Raw genomic sequence first — 18,436 nt, 5'->3', positions numbered from 1 at the left:
CCTGGCCACGGGCCCCAGTGCCTGGCACTCTGATGGAAAAAGGAAGGAAATGGACTCTACCCCAGAATGTCCGAAAGGAACAGGGCCCTGCTGACACTTTGTAGCCCAGTGAGACCATGTCACACTGCTGACCTGGACAGGTATGGTAACAAATTTGTGTTGTTATAATCCACTGTTAGTGGTACTTTGTTAGAGAGCAGGGATCGGACACTCACCAGATGGCAATGGTCTGGGTTAGAGGAAGGGGTTCTGGACCGCCAGGACCCACGCTGAGGAGAGGGTGTGCCATCAGCAGACCCCTGCCTCTCATGTGGCCTGCTGTCCCTGCCAGCTTTCTAGGCAGAGATATTAGAGATGATGAAAATAGCTAGCACCTATTAAGTGCTTACTCTAGGCCAGACACCAATCCACCCCAACAACCCTGTTGTTGTTGTTAGGTGCCGTCGAGTCGGTTCCGACTCATAGCGACCCTATGCACAACAGAACGAAACACTGCACGGTCCTGCGCCATCCTTACAATCGTTGTTATGCTTGAGCCCATTGTTGCAGCCACTGTGTCAATCCACCTCATTGAGGGTCTTCCTCTTTTCCACTGACCCTGTACTTTGCCAAGCATGATGTCCTTCTCCAGAGACTGATCCCTCCTGACAACATGTCCAAAGTATGTATGTAAGACGCAGTCTCGCCATCCTTGCTTTTAAGGAGCATTCTGGTTGTACTTCTTCCAAGACAGATTTATTCGTTCTTCTGGCAGTCCATGGTATATTCGATATTCTTTGCCAACACCACAATTCAAAGGCGTCAGTTCTTCTTCGGTCTTCCTTATTCATTGTCCAGCTTTCACATGCACATGATGTGATTGAAAATACCATGGCTTGGGTCAGGCACACCTTAGTCTTCAAGGCGACATCTTTGCTCTTCAACACTTTGAAGAGGTCCTTTGCAGCAGATTTACCCAATGCAGTGTGTCTTCTGATTTCTTGACTGCTGCTTCCATGGCTGTTGATTGTGGATCCAAGTAAAATGAAATCCTTGACAACTTCAACCTTTTCTCCATTTATCATGATGTTGCTCATTGGTCCAGTTGTGAGGATTTTTGTTTTCTTTGTGTTGAGGTGCAATCCACACTGAAGGCTGTAGTCTTTGATCTTCATTAGTAAGTGCTTCAAGTCCTCTTCACTTTGAGCAAGCAAGGTTGTGTCATCTGCATAATGCAGGTTGTTAATGAGTCTTCCTCCAATCCTTTTACTGGTGATTTTAATGCGAAAGTTGGAAACGAAGAAGGATCAGTAGTTGGAAAATATGGCCTTGGCGATAGAAACAATGCTGGAGATCGAAGGACAGAATTTTGCAAGACCAACGATTTCTTCATTGCAAATACCTTCTTTCAGCAACATAAAGGGTGACTATACACATGGACCTCGCCAGATAGAACACACAGAAGTCAAATTGACTATATCTGTGGAAAGAGACGATGGAAAAGCTCAGTATCATCAGTCAGAACAAGGCCAGGGGCCGACTGTGGAACAGACCATCAATTGCTCATATGCAAGTTCAAGCTGAAACTGAAGAAAATCAGAGCAAGTCCACGAGAGCCAAAATATGACCTTGAGTATATCCCACCTGAATTTAGAGACCATCTGAAGAATAGATTTGACGCACTGAACACTGGTGACCAAAGACGGGACGAGTTGTGGAACAACCCTGTACATGAGTATTATTATACCCATCTTAATTTTTTTTTTTTTAAAGGTCAAAAAATGGAGTCACTAGGCCACAAGGCCAGTTAAGTCCCAGGATTCCGGGACCACAGAGGATGAGGCACAACTCATCGCCCTGGATCCCAACAGGCTTGTTCCAGGACCACCCTGCTGCAAGGACACAGACTTGCTCATCCATCTCCGGACACTTTCACAGTGTGACCTGACCCCCATGCAGCAGGGCCAAGGGCTGTGGTTATCACTGCTTCCACCGCTTCCTGCAGGCCCACAGTGTCAGGAAGGCGGGTATGACACTATCATTTCTCTCACACAGACAACAGGATCTGTGGGAGCAAACCACCTCGCAGCCAGGCCCAGTGCCCAGGAGCCCCAGACCTCCTCTGGGTCCTCCCAGCTCCCCTGGTGGGGCACCAGCCGAGGTGCTACAGAGGGGCCCTGACAGTGCTCATGGGCCCAAGCTCCCCGTGTGAGGACAAACGCTGACCCTACAGGCTGGGATAGGGGTGGCAGTGGTTCCCGAAGGGTCACAGGCTACAGCCACGTCTGCCATCAGCTCTGGCTCCCCGCTTCCCTGTGGAGCACCCCCACTTGGTTCCTGCCAGGAACCCAAAACCCCTCATACCCTCTCACCCTTGTAGCCCCTGACAAACTGCCTGAATGAGAAAACTTGACTCTGGGCCCATCAGCATCTGGTCTGGAGAGCCCCAGGGCTCCTACAATGCAGAGCTAATAGAAACAACCAGTCTGTAGTGAGCACACCTCATTTCAGATCATAAACCTCCCTGGGTTTGCTGGAAACAGATTTTATTATGAATGAATCACATGATACAAAAGAATGAGACTATTCAAGGGCATTTAGTAAAATCCTGCTTTGTCCCAAAGGGCAGGCGAAAAGGTTAAGGCACAATGGATGGTCAGAAAACAGGAGACAGAGGCAGTACAGTAAAAACCCCGTCATCTGCACACGGGTGTAAACAAACATGCGCACATGCGCACACACGCATACACACACCCCTGCCGCCCATCAGATAAGAGATTTGCCTGGAATCAACAGTCAGTGGGACCAAGATGACAGGGCTGGAGGTGCCAGGAGAACTGGGCTGGGCAGCTCTCAGTGGGTCAAACAACTCCAAGAAGGAAGACAAGATGTGGCAACTAGCTCCCGCTCCCCGGCGGGGACATTCCAAACAGCTGGGAACACCTCACCAGCCTCTCCTTTACTGATCTGATATGACAAACAACAAAGTCCCTGCTGTGGGAGGCCAGCCTGCCTCAAACACCTGGAGTGTTCACATGACAGACAAGTGGGTACTAATGGGCTCTTGGCCTTGGAGTGCCTGCTGGCTCCCATTTCCTTTCCCACGCTGGTTTACCATTGGGAGGGGAAGACAAAGTAAAGCCCCGTGCTGACCCAGGCTCTGCCTCCTTACGGTGGGAAGGCCCAGGAAGCAGCTGGGAGCTGCCAGTACAGCAGTACCCACCTCAGTGCAAGCTAGGAGAGCCCTCCTCTCACCGTCGGCTCATCTGGGAAGACCCAGAGCCAGTGTGGCCAGGAGGACAAAGATGGGAAAAGCCAAGTACCCACATCAAATCTCCTTTTATAACATACTTAAGATGAGATGGTCTCCAGTTGCCGGGACATCCCATACACAGCTGGCTCAGGCCTCAGGCCAGATGGAGAGGCTGTCTGGAAATCCCCGGCAACGTCTTTGAAGACAAGCCAGTGGCTCTGAGGTAAACAAGGGCTGTTTTCTTGATTTGACCCAGAGCTCACCAGCTTCATGGAATCAAAGCAGATAAAAAAAAACCAAGACCCAGAACACCACGGGAGAAATGATGGGATTGGGTGGTTCGGTAAAGGGAGCCGCCCAGGCTAAAGGGTCTTCTGGAAGCTTTCCACAGAGCAGGGAGTGAGGCTGGTAGGCTTGTTCTTCCACAGGATACCCCCCACCCCCAGCGCAAAGATGTCACAAAAGGCATTTTCCTTCTGGCTAGAAAATCTCATGCCTGCGAGACTGAGGGTTCCACCTGAGTCGGGCCCTGACCCCTCCTGCCAGTCCCAGCAGAGCACCCCCAGCCCAGGAGACACAGGGACCCAGTGTGCCTGGGGCCATGGTTCCAAGAACCAGTCCAACCAGGGAGGGTGTGGGAGTGTCCCTCATCATCTCAGTTTCTGCTGCAGTTCAGTTGAGGGAGGCCCCTCCCCTGCCTCCCAGAGCATGGCCCAGCCTGGCAGTGTGGGGTGGAATGCCAGCAGAAGGAATGTGGGGACATGTCACCAAAGTCCAGGGGAAGGACCAAAGGCACAGACCGGACCTGCAGGTCCCAAGGCCTGTCCTCGGCAACCTGTCACCGGAGATGCCACCGGGTGAGATAGCAGCAGGCACTTCAGAGCAGGGGACACTGTCCATCTTGAGAGGGAAACAAAGGAGGTCTGTGGGTAGAAGCGGGTGGCTGGGTCCAGAGTTCAGGGAAAGGAGGGGGCCTGTATGAGGGGTCCCGAGGGGAGGCCCAACTGCCGACTCTACAGGCCCCGGCATCGGCCCTGGCCCAAAGTCCCTGGTCCATGGTCTGAAACACCTGCAGACTCTGAGCAACAGGGGTGCCCCCCATGCACACACACCTTCGGGGACTAACTCGGCCCACCTGTCCCTCAGAGAGGACAGGGCAAGGCCAGGTCCTGGGGGGCTCCATGTACCCTCTTCTGTCTGAGCTGCCGCCCTCAGCCCTGCTCCAGGCTGTCGGTTGGCTGCACCATGTTGTAGCTCCCCTGGCTTGTGGAGAGCTGCCGGCTGAAGAAGGACGTGGTGCGCTTTGGCTTCACCCGCTTGATCTCCTTGCCTGTGAGGGAACAAGAGAAATGCACTGAGAAGCGGCTTTCCCTGAGGTGAAGGGGCCTGGGCCCCAGGGAAGCCTGGGTTCTGGCTCCAATGGGACGGCTCCTTCTAGAGCCCATTCATCTGAGCACCCCCCTTCATTCCTGCCATCTTTCTGACCCTCAGTCCCCCTCCCAACACTGTGCCCCCATGACAGCATGGACGGGCCTGTGGCCAGCCTCACAAATCAGGGGCAACAGGTTTGCGTTCGATGTTGGCTGGCTGTGGGGTCTGAGGAGCTTCTCTTAAACTTATTTAAAATAGACCAAGGAAACAAAATACTTGCAATATCTACAAGTGACTAAAAGTGAGCCCCCTTAAGATAAAAAGACCCTGACAAGTTAAAAATACCAAGCCAAGTGACGAAAGTCAGCATCAGCACCGATACATTGCGTTGATAGTATGTACTCTTGAAGTGATGAAAATGGCAGCTCTGTGGTCTTCCTCCCCAAAACCACTAACCCCAGTCTAATCATGGGAAAGATGTGCGACAAATCCCAGCTGAGGGGCCTCCTACAATACACCTGATCCAGTCCTCCTCAAAACTGCTAAGGTCTGAGAAACTGTCACAGCCCAGAAGAGGCTAAGGAGACATGAAAACTAAACGTGATATGGTGGCCTGGGTGGGATCCTGGAACAGAAAAAGGACACTAGGGAAAAACTAAGACAATCTAAATAAACTATGATCTTTAGTTAATAACAATGTATCAAAATTGGCTCATTAATTGAATAAATATACCATATTAATAATGTAAGATGTTAATTAAAAAAAAAACCCTCAAACGGAAGGAAAATAAGCAAAAGATATGAACAGGAATTCATGAAGAAAATATAAATGATAAAGCACATAAAAATGTTCCAACTTCTCTGGTCTTCATATGCCAACCCAAACACCTCTCAGAATGATAAAACCCATTGTGGGTGAGGAAGTCAGGTACCAGTTTTCAACGAGCTGGTTTCAACTCATGGTGACCCCATGTGTGTCAGAGTAGAACTGTGCTCCCTAGGGTTTTCCAGGGCTGATTCTTCTGAAGTAGATTGCCAGGCCTTTCTTTTGACATGTCTCTGGGGTGGACTCAAACTTCCAGCCTTTCAGTCAGTAGCTGAGTTTGTTAACTGCTGGCACCACCCAGGAACCTTAGAAGGCAAAACCATTCTGGAAGGTGATAAATAGCAAAAGCCTTGAAATGTGCACACGCTTTGACCCAGGAACTCCATCTCTAGGAATTTACCTGGAGGAAACATCTCAGGTTCCAATGAAGGATTTAGCCCTGGGTACATTGTTAATACTAGCTGAAAACTAGAAATGAGCTACAACACCTGGCACTAAGGGACCGGGTGAAAATGACTGCTCCAGCCACTTTAGAGATATAACATGGCAACATTGCTACTGTGGTTTAGAGTATGTTACAGAGAATTACTTCTTTTTATGATTATAAAAATGAGACACTTATTGTAGCACATTTAAATGATATAAAGAAGTACAAAGAAAAAAATATGAGTCACAGAAACTGATCACAGTTGCGGTCTCGCCCTCCGTACACACGAACAGATTCACACGTTACGCGTGTTGTCCCGTTACCGGATCTTTTAATTCAGCATTCTTTTGTAGACATCATGCTGTTGTAACACAGCCCTTTGTTATCACATAAAAAACAAACGTGTTTTGCAATAATTTTAGATTGCCAGGAAAGGTGTGAAGGTAGTACAGCCAATTCCCATGTACCCCTCCCCAGACCACACCCATTGCCGCTGACTCATAGCAACCCTATAGGACAGAGTAGAACTGCCCCATTCGGTTTCCAAGGAGTGGCTGGTGGATTTGAATTGCTGACCTTTTTTTGGTTAGCAGCTGAGCTCTTAACCGCTGTGTCATCACGGCTCCTATGCCTCCCCAGGTTTCCCTTATGTAATACGTTACCTGGTACGTTTGTCAAAACGAAGAAATTGACATTGGTATAACATTATTAACCAAATGACAGGCTTCAATTTCATGTTTTCCCACTATTGTTTGTCTGTTTCAGGTTCCAATCCAAGGTACCACATTGCATTTTCCAGTTGCTGTCGAGTCTATTCCAACTCATGGTGACCCCGTGTGTCAGAGTAGCACCGCACTCCATAGGATTTGCAACGGCTGATTTTTTGGAAGTAGACTGCCAGGCCTTTCTTCCAAGGTGCCCCTGGGTGGGCTCATACCTCTGACCTTTCAGTTAGCAGCTGAGCGTGTTAGCCGTCTGCACCACACAGGGCCTCCACCACATGGCATTTAGGGCCTCACACTTTACCAGCTGCACTGAAATCCACAGGACGTGGCTCCACAATTTGTCTGCCCACTCCTTTATTACAGGCATTGGGTGGTTTCTCGTTTCCCATCATTCTGGATGATGCCCCCGTGAGCACGTTTGGGGATACAACAGTGAGAAGGGACAGGAAGGGCTGTTACAGCCTGGGGCCGGGGCCTCCAATCGTGGCTCCCAGAGCTCAGCCCTCTCTTCTCTCAGCCAAGATCCTGCAGGGTGGCGCCTAAGGCACCCTGGGCCTAGAATGGCTCTGCTCTTCCCTCCGCCCCAGAGCTCCCCATGGTACAAGTGTGCGTTCACACACACACAAAGGGTTGCTCACCATCGTCCACATAGTCAATGGTGGAGAGATGCTGGATCCGGCTGCACACCACACTGCCTTGCCTCAGTAGCTTGGGCCGCTGTGTGGGAGGCGGCGAGGCACCTGGGGCCGAGGTGGGGCCAGACCCACTGTCCTGGGGGGCAGCGGGCTCCACAGCCTGGTTCAGCTCGATGCAGTACTCAATGAGGCTGCTCATCAGCTCGGCCTGGGGAGCAGAGAGGGGCCTGCGTGAGGCCTAGTGGGTGGGCAGGCCCAAGCCCAGCCATTCTGTACCCGCTGCTGAATGGGGTGCACCAGCCACAGATAGCTCCTTGCCCTCTGGGGGGAGGCAGTGTGGAAACAAACACCATTCACCCAAGAAAGGAAGGAAAGAGGGAACGTGCACCAGAGCTCAGGCTCTGAAGTGTCTGGAGACCCCAGGTGGTGGCGGGAGAGGAAGACGTGTTTTCCAAAATGGGGGTTTGGAGAAAGGAGACGGCAGAGGGACAGCCTAAACAGTGGCGAGGGGCCTCTGATGGAAGAGGGTTGCCCTCTCCCCTGTGACCCAAGCAGGGTAAGAGGAGGGCCCTGAGGTGAGGTGGGCTGGTGAGGTGCTGAATAAAACGTGCTGAGTGAATGGATGAGGGAGACAGAGGAACTGAGCTCACAGGGGCTGTGAGGATGGAGGAGATGGTACTGAAACAGCCCAACCATTGCGCAAACCCTCAGTGGACAAATGCTCCAACGGCAGCTGCTGCTGACACTGCCACCTGGTATGGAGCCTCCAGACCAGTACTCACACTCGCCCAGGCTGCTCCAGGTCAGTAGGCGCTCAGGTTTCCATCCTCCCTCGGCCCCCACGCAGCCCCCTACCCCCTCCCTGCTGCAGAGAGCCAGAGGCCTGGAGCCTCCCGTAGTCAGCTTGCCCTGATGGGAGCCCTGAGCGCCCCACCCGCTACCTGCTTGGAGTAGATCTTGAGGAGCTTGTTGACAGGCATGCCCTCGCTCTCCCCATCAAACTCCAGCCACAGCACAGGCTCCTCCTCCTCGGGGGAAGTGTGGTCCCATGACAGCTCCTGGAAGCGCAGGCCCAGCAGAACGTGCTGGTGGGAGGCAGAGTGAGGCTTGGACTCTGGTGAGCAGAAGCCTGCCCCCCACCCCACCTGGCTGCCACCAGAGTAAACACCTGGCCAGGATGTTGACCTCCAAGATGGAGTCTAGGCTCATTCATGCCTTTCTCTAAGGAGGGGACCCCAGCTTTCCTCAGACCCTCAAAGGGGACTGTGCTCCAGGAAGGCAGGTTCCTACCCAACACCGCCCCTTACAGCTGGGAAAGCCACATGGGGTAGAAGAGGAAGATGGGGAAGGGGCCTTTTCCAGAGATCAGGTGGGGCCGGCATGTGGGGCACAGACAACCTGCAAGGGCTGAACCCCTCTCTGGGGATAAGCAGAGTCGACCAAAACCCCTCCTGACTTACAAGGAGACTCCCACCTAGGCACAGAGAAGCTGCTACTCAGGCAGGCGGGAGCCGAGCCAGTTGCCCAGTGCTGGGCTGAGGAGAAGCAGGAGCTGGCCGACTAAGGGCTGGGTTGCCCCAACCGGGGTCCGTCGTGGGGCTTTTCTAGAAAACTACCAGGCGGTCTCCATGCTGAGCAGCCAGGCCCCAGGAGCCTCCTTCCACTTAAGAGTGGAAACTCCAGCTGTAGCCTCACCCCGCCCCCCTCAGCACACTGGGCAGAAAACTGATCCCAGGACACAGCCAGGGAAACCTCTGGATGACGGCAGGCCCCTCCCAGATGGTCCACCCGCTCCTGTCCCCAGGGCCAACCATGGGCCCTTCCTCCCATGAAGGCCCTCCCTAGGCCCATTGCGGGGAAGCCAGAGGTGGCACCTTCTCCCGGCAGTCGATGACATGCACGCCCTCCAGACTGATGGCCACGGTCACTGGCTTACGCCCGCCCCGGTGCAAGAAGCTCTGGGCTGGTTTGTCAATCTCGCCGTGGAAGAAGGCACACCTGGGGAGGGGACCTAATGTCAGCCCTACCCACCAGCCCCAAGAACAAATGACCCAAAGGGTCCTGATTCAGCTCTACCCAGAAGGCCCAGGGAAGAAGCCTGCTCTGGGCCAGGCTGTCCTGGGCCCCTGAGAAACCTAGGTTGTTTGGGAACTGAGAGTCTGTCCACAGGGCACAGATATTTTGTGAAGCAGGAGCAGCACCAAGGTTGGGCCTGCTCGGGAAACACGAGGTGGATTCAGGGCTGCCCAGGGAAGCAGCTCTGGGGCTGGACAATGGGACCAGGAGTGGTACAGTGCCCTGGGATGCCAACCCACCCATCATGTCTCCTTTCCTGTGCCTCTTGCCCCTGCCACATCCTCTGTCCCTCCTTGAACTCCAGTTAGTCACTGTGCCACCCCTCCCCTCCCATTCTCACCCCTGGCCAAGCGAGCACCATAGTTAGATCCTGCACCTCCATCCAACATTCGGCAGTGGTTCTCATCTCGTTCAGAGTCAAAGCTGACGTCCTCATGGAGGCTCACAGATCCCTACAAGACCTGTTCCCGTCACCTCCAGCTCCGCCCCTTACAGCTCTCCCCTCAGCTCGCTCTGCTCTGGACACGGCTGGGCCTCGTGGAGGGCCTCGTGGAGACAGCTGTCTTCTCTGCCCGGAACTCTCTCCCCCACGTCCTCATGTGTCACTCCTTACCTTCCAGTCTCTGCTCAAATAGCACCTTCCAGTGACACTTCCTCTGACTATACCACTGAAAACTGCAAGCCCCCACATCTGTCCTACTGTGCTCCACTTTTTCCCATACCACCTGGTACCTGCTGAGATAACACGTGGCTTACTCATTCCCTCCACTGCTTACTGTCTCTCTCTCTCCACTAGAATATCTGCTTCTCTAGGCCAGGGATCAGGTCTCCCTGGTTCACCGAGGAGCCCCAAGTGCCTAGACAACTATCAGGCACACAGTTGGTGCCAAGTGCTCCGCATTAAGTGCTAGCCTTATGGGTGACGGCTGGTCAGAGGGAAGGCCCCCAGGCCCAGTTACCCAGTAGCTATGGCAGGTGGAAGGAGAGAGCTCATCAGAGGTGTCCCAGCCTGAGAAAGAAGAGGAGAGGAGGCTGGGTGCTCAGCTTGGGGCCTGAGGTGGTGGGGCCGAAGCACTGCCTCACGTGAGGGCTGGAGCTCAGCTGGAGTTAGTAAGGGCCAAGGACAGATTGCTGGGCTGAAGGGGACAGAGGAGAGCCCACAGCTGTGGCAGCCTGATAAGGGATGGTGGCCTGGTGTTGGTGGGCGGGGTCCGGTGCTGGTGGGTGGCTGGGGGTGCTCACCCATAGAACGGCAGCTCGTGGCACTTGAAGAGGTAGGCGCGATAGTGGATGCTCAGGGGGTTCTCCCCCTCACCGTCACTGCCGACCACTTCTTTCACCTCACGGTAGGCATTCAGCAGGCCCTGCTCGCCAGGCCCAGCCTTGGTCCCACGGCCCCGGAGGGCAGCAAAGAGGCCCTGGCCCCGCTTACACAGGTGGGCAGGGAGGAAGGAGTCCAGCTTCTCCCTGAGGATGAAGATGGATGCTCAGCATGAGGAGGGGCAATGCAGGGCAGGCGCTTGGCTGGAGGTGCTGAAGGCCTCAGGGCCGGGTGTCATGCCCATGGGGCAGACAAGCAGAGCCGCAGGGCAGAAGCGCAGCCCTCCCCCGCCCAGCAGGGATCCTGAGGGCCCTCCCTGCCCTGACCACAGAGACGCCCACTGCTGCGGTCCCACTCAACCCAGAGCTCTGGGAGCGGTGTGGGCTGGCGGGCAGGAGGGCTCATCCCACAAAGAGAAGGTGGAGGCAGGCCTGGACAAGGGAAGGGGACATACAAGCTGCTTCTGGGCCAGAAACCAGGTAAGGGGCCCAGGAGGGGAGGCACAGGCACCAGATAAAGACAGTTGTAGTTCAAATACCAGCCCTTCGCCTAAGGGCAGGCTCTGGAGTCTGACTGCCAGCCTGCAGCACAGCCCACCCTATGACCAGGCTGTGGCAGTTTCCCCATCTGTAAAGTGGGTGGGGGGGAGTAACATCCCCCACTACCTGCCCAGAGTGCCAGTTACCATGACCCTCAAGCATGATGACACTCTTCAAGAGCAGACCCAGGAGGCCCAACAATGACAGCCCAGCTGGCCCTGCTCCCTGCCTGCTCACAGTCTGCCCAGCCCTGTTGCTTCTCAACCAGCCTGGGATCACTGTTGAAGTGCTCCCTGGCTCTGCTCCTCCTGCTGCTCCAGTTGCCCTGCCTGGGGTCTGCAGCACCCTCCCTCATCCCTCCAGCTCCTCTGAAACCTGATCTTGTCTTCCTCACCGCCCCCGCACCCACTCACAAGTCCTGCCACAGCCAATTGCATCCTCCAGTGGGGTGCCCCACAAGGCCTGGCCCTGCCTCCCTCCTGGCCAGCAGCCATTTGTCCACCCGGGACACCACCAGAGTGCCTCCTCCAAGCTGCCAGAGAGGATAGGCACAGGCAACTGCACGGAAAAAGGCACAGCTTTTCAGGAGAGGGTGGAAGTGGGTAGTGGCAGGCTGGAGCTTCTGAGGAAGGGCCCCACAGCCCACAGCCCTGCACTAAGCCCGAATGTCACTGGTGACTGGAAGTCACTGTGGTCGGTCCCCTGGCTGTGGCACCAAAGAATAATCTCAGGCCCCTCCTGACCCCAGACAGGATCCAGGACTTCTCAGGATATAGACTCTGCTCACCACCACTTCACCCAAGTCTCCCCACTGCCCAGCACCGTCAGCCAAGAGGAGGAGTGAGGCCCCAAGGCCACACAACGCATGTCAGGGCCCATCCAGGACTGGGCCCGCACCCCTTGCCCCACCTGGCATCCAAGGATGAGTCCCCCACCTGGGCCGCACTGTCCCTCACCTCAGGGTGCAGGCAGCAGACTGGCCGGGCTGGTAGGGCCCGAGCTGCACACGGCACACCAGGGCGCCCAGGGCCTCGCAGTCCTCCACGTCACACGGGTACCTCGCAGTCAGCACGTTGCCCTTGGCCTCCTCATAGAGCAGCCGTAGGACCTCCTCGTCGCGAATCTGCGGGCCGGGCAGGGGGGCTGCTCAGCTGGGCTGGGCCAGGCACGAGTGGGTGGGGCAAGGGGTGCTGGGCACAGGCACCAGACCTGGGGGTACTGCTTACGTCTCACCTGTAGCTCCCGTCGCTTGGGGAAAAACACATTCCTTCGGAACTGCAGGGAAGGCTCGTCTGGGGAGAGGGGCTGGGTCACCACCAGGCTCCTGCTCAGCTGGCCCTGCCCGCCGCCCTGACTGGCCCACTCCCCAGGCCCCAACTCTCACCCTTCACAGCCCCTCCCAGCCCACCCCATCTCCTGGGCTCCCTTTAGGGGCCCTTCCCTCTGCCAGAAGTGGCCGCTGGAGCCCAAGGGAGATGCCGGCCCTGTCCTCTGCCAGGGCAGTCCTCCCTGTCAACAGGAGCCTAGTCTCAATGGCAGTCAGTGTTCCAGACCCAGGACTGACCACCCTGGGAGGGCCCTGGAGCTGGGAAGGCCGACGGTGGCACTGACCCATGGCCAGGTCTTCGTCCGGGGCATCAGTGAAACGCAGTAGCAGCTCCGGCCACTGGCGGCCCAACTTGTAGGGCTGGTGCTTGGGCTTCAGCTGTACCTCTGTAGGATGAGAGGGCCAGTGGCACATGTAGCCTCAGACCAGTCCTCCCACCACCCCTACTCACTGCCATGAATGACAGCAACAAGGACAGCAGTCACGGCACCAGGCACGCAGGCCAGTTCAAGTGGTTTACATGCATTCCCACAGTAACCCCATCCGGAGCAAGGGAGAAGGAAGGAAACCAAAGACACAAGGGAAAGATGAGCCCACAGGACTAATGGACCACATCTACCACGGCCTCTACCAGACTGAGCCCAGCACAGCCAGATGGTGCCCAGCTACCACCACTGACTACTCTGACAGGGGTCAGAATAGGGCATCCTGGACAGAACTGGAGAAAAATGTAGAAAAAATTTCTAACCCAAGAGGATGGCCACCGGACACCCTTATAGCTCAGTAATGACGTCACTCCTAAGGTTCACCCTTCAGCCAAAAATTAGACATGCCCATAAAACAAAAAGATACTAAATGGGCACACCAGCCTGGGGCAAGGATGAGAAGGCAGGAGGGGACAGGAAGGCTGGTAATGGGGAAACCCAAGGTCGAGAAGGGGAGTGTTGACATATCATGGGGTTGGCAACCAGTGTCACAAAACAATATGTGTATTGTTGAATGAGAAACTAACTTGCTCTGTAAACCTTCGCCTAAAGCGCACACATACAGACACAAAAAGAACTTTTAAGAGCTAAGTAATACTGCAAATGAAGTTAACGGGCTAAATTTTAAAAAGTCACACAGCAAGTGAGAGGGGGGTCCAGCTCCCTGCAGAGCCAGCCTCTGACTGCTCACGACAGGCCCCAGGCTGGGCTGGAGCTGAGGCTGTGGCTGATGAAAGATGCTGGGGGTGATGGTATGATGGGCCTGGAACCACATGTGGTTGTGTGCCACTGAGTTGATTCTGACTCACGGAGAACCACCTGTGCAGCGTAAAACTGCTCCATAGGGTTTTCAAGGCTGGGGCCTGAGTGCGTCTGAGCATTTCCTGCCAGCCTGACTCCAAGGGTCCTGTTCTTTGGGCCACTCCGTCTGTCTGGACCCTGACCTTAAGCCAAAACGGCAGGCACGGCCTCCAAGTTGGCTTCTCCACCTCAGCGACCCCCTCATCAACACCACCACGTCCACCCCTTCTGCTGGGGTCCTCAGAGATAGGCGCCTTATACATCATCCACTTTGCGGTGGGAAACTGAGGCCACAGAAGGACAGTGACTGCCTAAGGTCACAGAGTTAGTGGCTAAAGTGAGAGGACAGTTGTGTCTCTTGGACCCTCTCTGAAGTCTGGTCATGAGCTCCAAGAACTCCCAGCATCTAGACTTGGCTGGCAGCAGGGGGCTCTGTGCCCACTTGAGAACCGAGTAAGGTAACTGGTCACATACTGGGGAGAGGGTGGCACCCTAGGGCAAGGGCTCCCCAATCCTGGAACAGTGAAGCCCAGCAGTACAGAGAACTCCCAGCATCAGAGCAGGACTGTGCTGACCCCAGCCCCGTGGACTTCCAGATGGCGCTGTCCTGCCCACAGACTTTCCCCCAACCTAGACGGATAGTCCCTGGAGCCAGGAGCCCTGTTCCAGGCTGTGACAATGGCATGGAATTTCACACCCTCCCAAAGAACCCTGGTGGCGTAGTAGTTAGGAGCTACTGCTGTTAACCAAAAGGTTGGCAGTTTGAATCCACCAGGCGCTCCTTGGAAACCCTATGGGGCAGTTCTACTCTGTCATATAGGGTTGCTATGAGTCGGAATCCACTCGACAACAACAGGTTTTGGTTTTTTGGGTCACAACACCCGGCCAGAACGGTGTCTCCGTGGGCGATGCCTCCTCCCTTGGTGCCCCCTCCCCTGCCTGAAAGGCTCTCAGCCCTGAAGCGTCTGTCACTGCGTCACACAGGGGTCCAGTGGGGGGCACAGACTCCAGTTCTGAGGGGCACAAGTCAAAGTAAAGTGGCCTTTCAGACCCCCAAGCCAGCCTGGGAACAAAGTGGTGTTGGCTTTGTGCTGGGACCTCTAGGACTGGAAGGGTGGCGCCCAGGGTGACCGGGCCACACAGGCAGCCCATTCAGGCCTCCTGCCAGAGGGGGAGCAGGAATGTGAGGAGGAGGGAGTGCCTCAGAGGAAGTGGGAGGAGGAACAGGCACTGGGCCTCCTGCTGCCAGGCAGGCGGCTGGCACAGGAGAATGTCACCCCCCAGCTTTCCAAAGACAGAGCCAAGGGGCCAGCAGCCCTGACCAAAGGCCCTGAGGGGGAAGGAGAGGGGTCAGCAGGAAAAGGGTGGGCAACAGCTATAGAGCAGTTGCTGAGCAGGAAGCCCTGGGGGTGGGGGTGGGGGGAGGTGCTCCTTCCTCCCCCACCACATTTCCTCCCTCAGGGTGGAGGCCTGAGGAGGGGAGGCCATCACTGGGTTGCCCGTGGCTGTTCTCTCACTCTGTCAGTGGGAGCAATTCCCCTTTCTCACTACAATGGAGAGGAAGGCAGCTCAGAAAATGCACAGGCCTGGACACCAGTTCACTTTCCCATGATGTGGCCCTCTCTCTCCCGGCCCCCTTCCTGACAGAGCAGCTGGCTCAGAGGCCCTGTTCAGCAGGGACCATGGGCCTGGGGGTCTGGAGGGCCACTGCCCATGCCATGGCTACTCCATCTCCCCTTGGGCTCTCAGCCTGAACTGCCTCTGTGGGGCCAGAAGGGCACAATGTGGGCGAAGGCAGGGCCAGAAGCCAGGCAGGGCCAGAGGCCTCCCCCTCCCCGCCCAAAACCCCTTACAGGAAATTCAGGTGTCTCCACTGCCTGCCTTCCCCACCCTGGGGAAAAGTCTCATCCTGAGGGGGCTGCTCCCTGGGCCACACACCACCTTCCTCCCAGGGGCCAAAGTCCTTCAGAACCCTGTAGTGACCACACAGGCTCCGGTTCTGCTCTTGTCCTACCACTTTGTCGGCCTACTGCTCCAAACTTCCACGTCCTCATCTGCAAATAGGGCTGGGGGATGGGCTGAGATGAAACTGCATGCAAGATGCAGTTCAGAGGAGACACAGATCCCGTCTTAGTGAATGTGGAAGCCTCCTGCCCCCTAACCCCCCACTGTCCTGTTCCCCGATGTCCCAGGGCCCCCACCCAAGGCTGAGGGTAGGCTCAGCCCCTCCTCTGCCACCAGCAGAAGGAAAGGAGGGCAATCAGAGGAGCCAGGAGTCCTCTCTGGGCATCTGGGTTCTTAAAAGGGTAGATGGCTCTGGACAGCCCCAGGTCTCGCCTTCCCAATATCCAGTGGCTAGATGTTCAGGACTTCCCTCTCTTCCCAAACTGGTCACTGCCTTCCAAACCTCCCCGCTGGCCTCACTGCCACGCCTTACCCAGGAGAGGGGAGACAAGCCAGAGCGCAAAGGCATCCACGGCGATGTCCGGGAGCTGCAGGACCTCGCGGACTGTGCGGTGTAGCTCGTGGGCACTGAGTGCGGGCAGGTTATCGACAGCCAGGGGCAACACCGTGTCATCCGCCAGGTACACCAGCACGTCAGCTGCTGTGATGGAGGCCAGGCCAGGTCAGCTGGGGCTCACCGTCCAGGCGCAGCCAGCAGGGACCAGGCACCTGCAACCACCCATTGGGACAGAAGCCCCCGCACTATGCCCCTTAGGTGACCAAGGCTCCCTGCCTGAGGCAGAGTCTACTCCAGGAGTATGCGAATCCCAGCACCCCTGAAAGACCCTGTTAAGATTATGCCTATTAGAACTTATTCAAGACTCTCAAACCACCCAGAAACCCAGCCACTCCAGCCCAGGGACCAGAAAACCCCTACCCCAAAGTCCAAAGGTTCAGCTCAGACTGGGGTGACCACTGGCCCCCAACTCTCTGCTGTGCTTCTGCCCTAAAAGCTTTCCACAGGTAGGGAAACAATATCAGCATAAGAGGTGGGGGGGGCGGGGAGAGCCAGTGACCTGCTGGGGTCCTTAGGCAAGTCACCATCCCTTTCAGGGCCAGGCTAAGATGTAAACAAGGTAAAGCAAGTTCCAGGTCTTGACTTCCTAAGACCATTCAGGCCACCAGACTCAATACTGTGGCGTTTCAGGATAGCTTTAAGCAGGCCCGGGAAGCACAACCCAAAAGGCCAAGCATTCTGTTGGGACAGCCTGAGAGATTCCCATTTGGAGCCTGGAGCCACAGGGAGAGCCTTGGAAGAACGGCCAGAGTCAAAACCCCATTTCTGGAGCAGCAGGTACCCGAAAGGAGCCACAGGCGTGGAGGCCAACACACTCGGGTTCAAATTCTAGCCCAAACCTGGCACGAGCCAGGTGGCTAACTTACGCAAGTCAGTTTGCCTGTCAGTTGCCTCATTTGTAAAATAGAGCTAACACCCCTCTCCAAAACATGGCTATGAATCAAAGGACGGGAAGCCTGTGAAAGGGTGGGCACAAAGGATCATTAATATAAGTGCAGTGCTCTTTGGACTCTGAGTCTATCCTGCTCCAAGAGCTACCTTCTTCAGAGATTATAATATAATCTCCAAAACCAAAAAGAAAAAACAAACGTGCTGCCATGGAATTGATTCTGACTCATAGCAACCCTACAGGACAGAGTACAACTGCCCTATGGGGTTTCCAAAGAGTGGCCAGTGGATTCGAATTGCCAACCTTTTGGTTAGCGGCCGAGCTCTTGGCCACTGCGCCACCAGGCCTCCTAAATAATCTCCAGGAGGCTGAAATTCAGACCCACTTTTCAGGTGGGGGAAATGGGTACTGAGGGCTCCAGTGCCCCATGACTTAACCCCTCTAAGGTTCAGTTTCCTTCCTGTAAAACATAGATAATAATCCCTGCTGTCAAAACACTGTGAAAAATAAATGAAACAAAGAAAACAAAGTGTCACTTCCCATCCATGCGATTTCACAGCTATTTGAGGTCAACGAGACTCAGGAGGACAGGACTCAGACAGGAAGGTCCTGACAGCGCCAGAATTCCTGGAGTTATCCATATCTCGACGTAACTCACTTGTTAACACGACAGATTATCTTTAATGAAACAGATGACAAGCTATAGCCCCTTCCCTGGAGCTGGGTCCCAGGAGGGTAAGGAGAATGGGGACAGGCACCCACCTCGGGCTCCCACGGAGGACACGCTGCTTCGGTGGGACAGCTCCGCGGGGCCAGGCGGCCCGGCACTGCCTTCTGTCGCGTCCATCTGCAGAGAGAAAGAGTTACTGGGGTTCAGGGATGTGGCGGGCTGCTCAAGCTCTCGTTGAAACAGTAAGAGGGGTTCCCGGGCTGGGTCTGCGAGGTTGGACAACGCTGGCTGGAGGGATCGAGGGTGCAGACGGGGGGTCCTCGGCCGACGCAGGGTCAGGGCCGGGCTGGTCGGGGGTCCAGGCTGTGACAGAAGCGGGGGCTGAAGCTCCGCGCGCGGGATGCCCAGGCCGGACACCGTGCACTCCGATACGGAGCGGGCAGGGAGGGTGTCCCTGTGTTCTCACCTCGCAGGGACGCAGCGCCCGCCGCCTCAGCCCAGGCCCCGGTCCTGACTCCGGCCCCAACTCCGGGTCCGACCCCGTCACAGCCTGAGCTACCACCCGGGCTCCGGCTTCTCGGGCGGCAACAC

General features: G+C 55.7%; 1 protein-coding gene across 3 annotated transcripts; it reads right to left on the bottom strand.

Moving 5' to 3' along the window:
- Positions 1 to 2,478: 2,478 nt before the first annotated feature.
- On the bottom strand, positions 2,479 to 18,396 carry FRMD8 (FERM domain containing 8). 3 transcript variants are annotated; one of them, XM_049892459.1, is made up of 11 exons: positions 18,312 to 18,396; positions 17,938 to 18,022; positions 16,203 to 16,370; positions 12,764 to 12,865; positions 12,386 to 12,444; positions 12,109 to 12,275; positions 10,535 to 10,759; positions 9,091 to 9,214; positions 8,158 to 8,301; positions 7,220 to 7,424; positions 2,479 to 4,562 (listed from the first exon to the last, which is right to left on the bottom strand). In XM_049892459.1, exons 2-11 carry the CDS (start codon positions 18,020 to 18,022, stop codon positions 4,444 to 4,446), a joined length of 1,398 nt encoding a protein of 465 aa, XP_049748416.1. In that variant the 5' UTR covers positions 18,312 to 18,396; the 3' UTR covers positions 2,479 to 4,443. The 3 variants fall into 3 exon arrangements, with proteins under 3 accessions (XP_049748416.1, XP_049748417.1, XP_049748418.1); XM_049892460.1 differs by having other exon boundaries at positions 16,203 to 16,367; XM_049892461.1 differs by lacking the exon at positions 16,203 to 16,370.
- Positions 18,397 to 18,436: the final 40 nt, after the last annotated feature.

The sequence above is a fragment of the Elephas maximus genome, chromosome 7 (genome assembly GCF_024166365.1).
Source record: "Elephas maximus indicus isolate mEleMax1 chromosome 7, mEleMax1 primary haplotype, whole genome shotgun sequence".
NCBI lineage: Eukaryota > Metazoa > Chordata > Mammalia > Proboscidea > Elephantidae > Elephas > Elephas maximus.
Note: the sequence above shows the minus strand (reverse complement) of the source record. Positions and strands in the feature narration are given on the sequence as shown.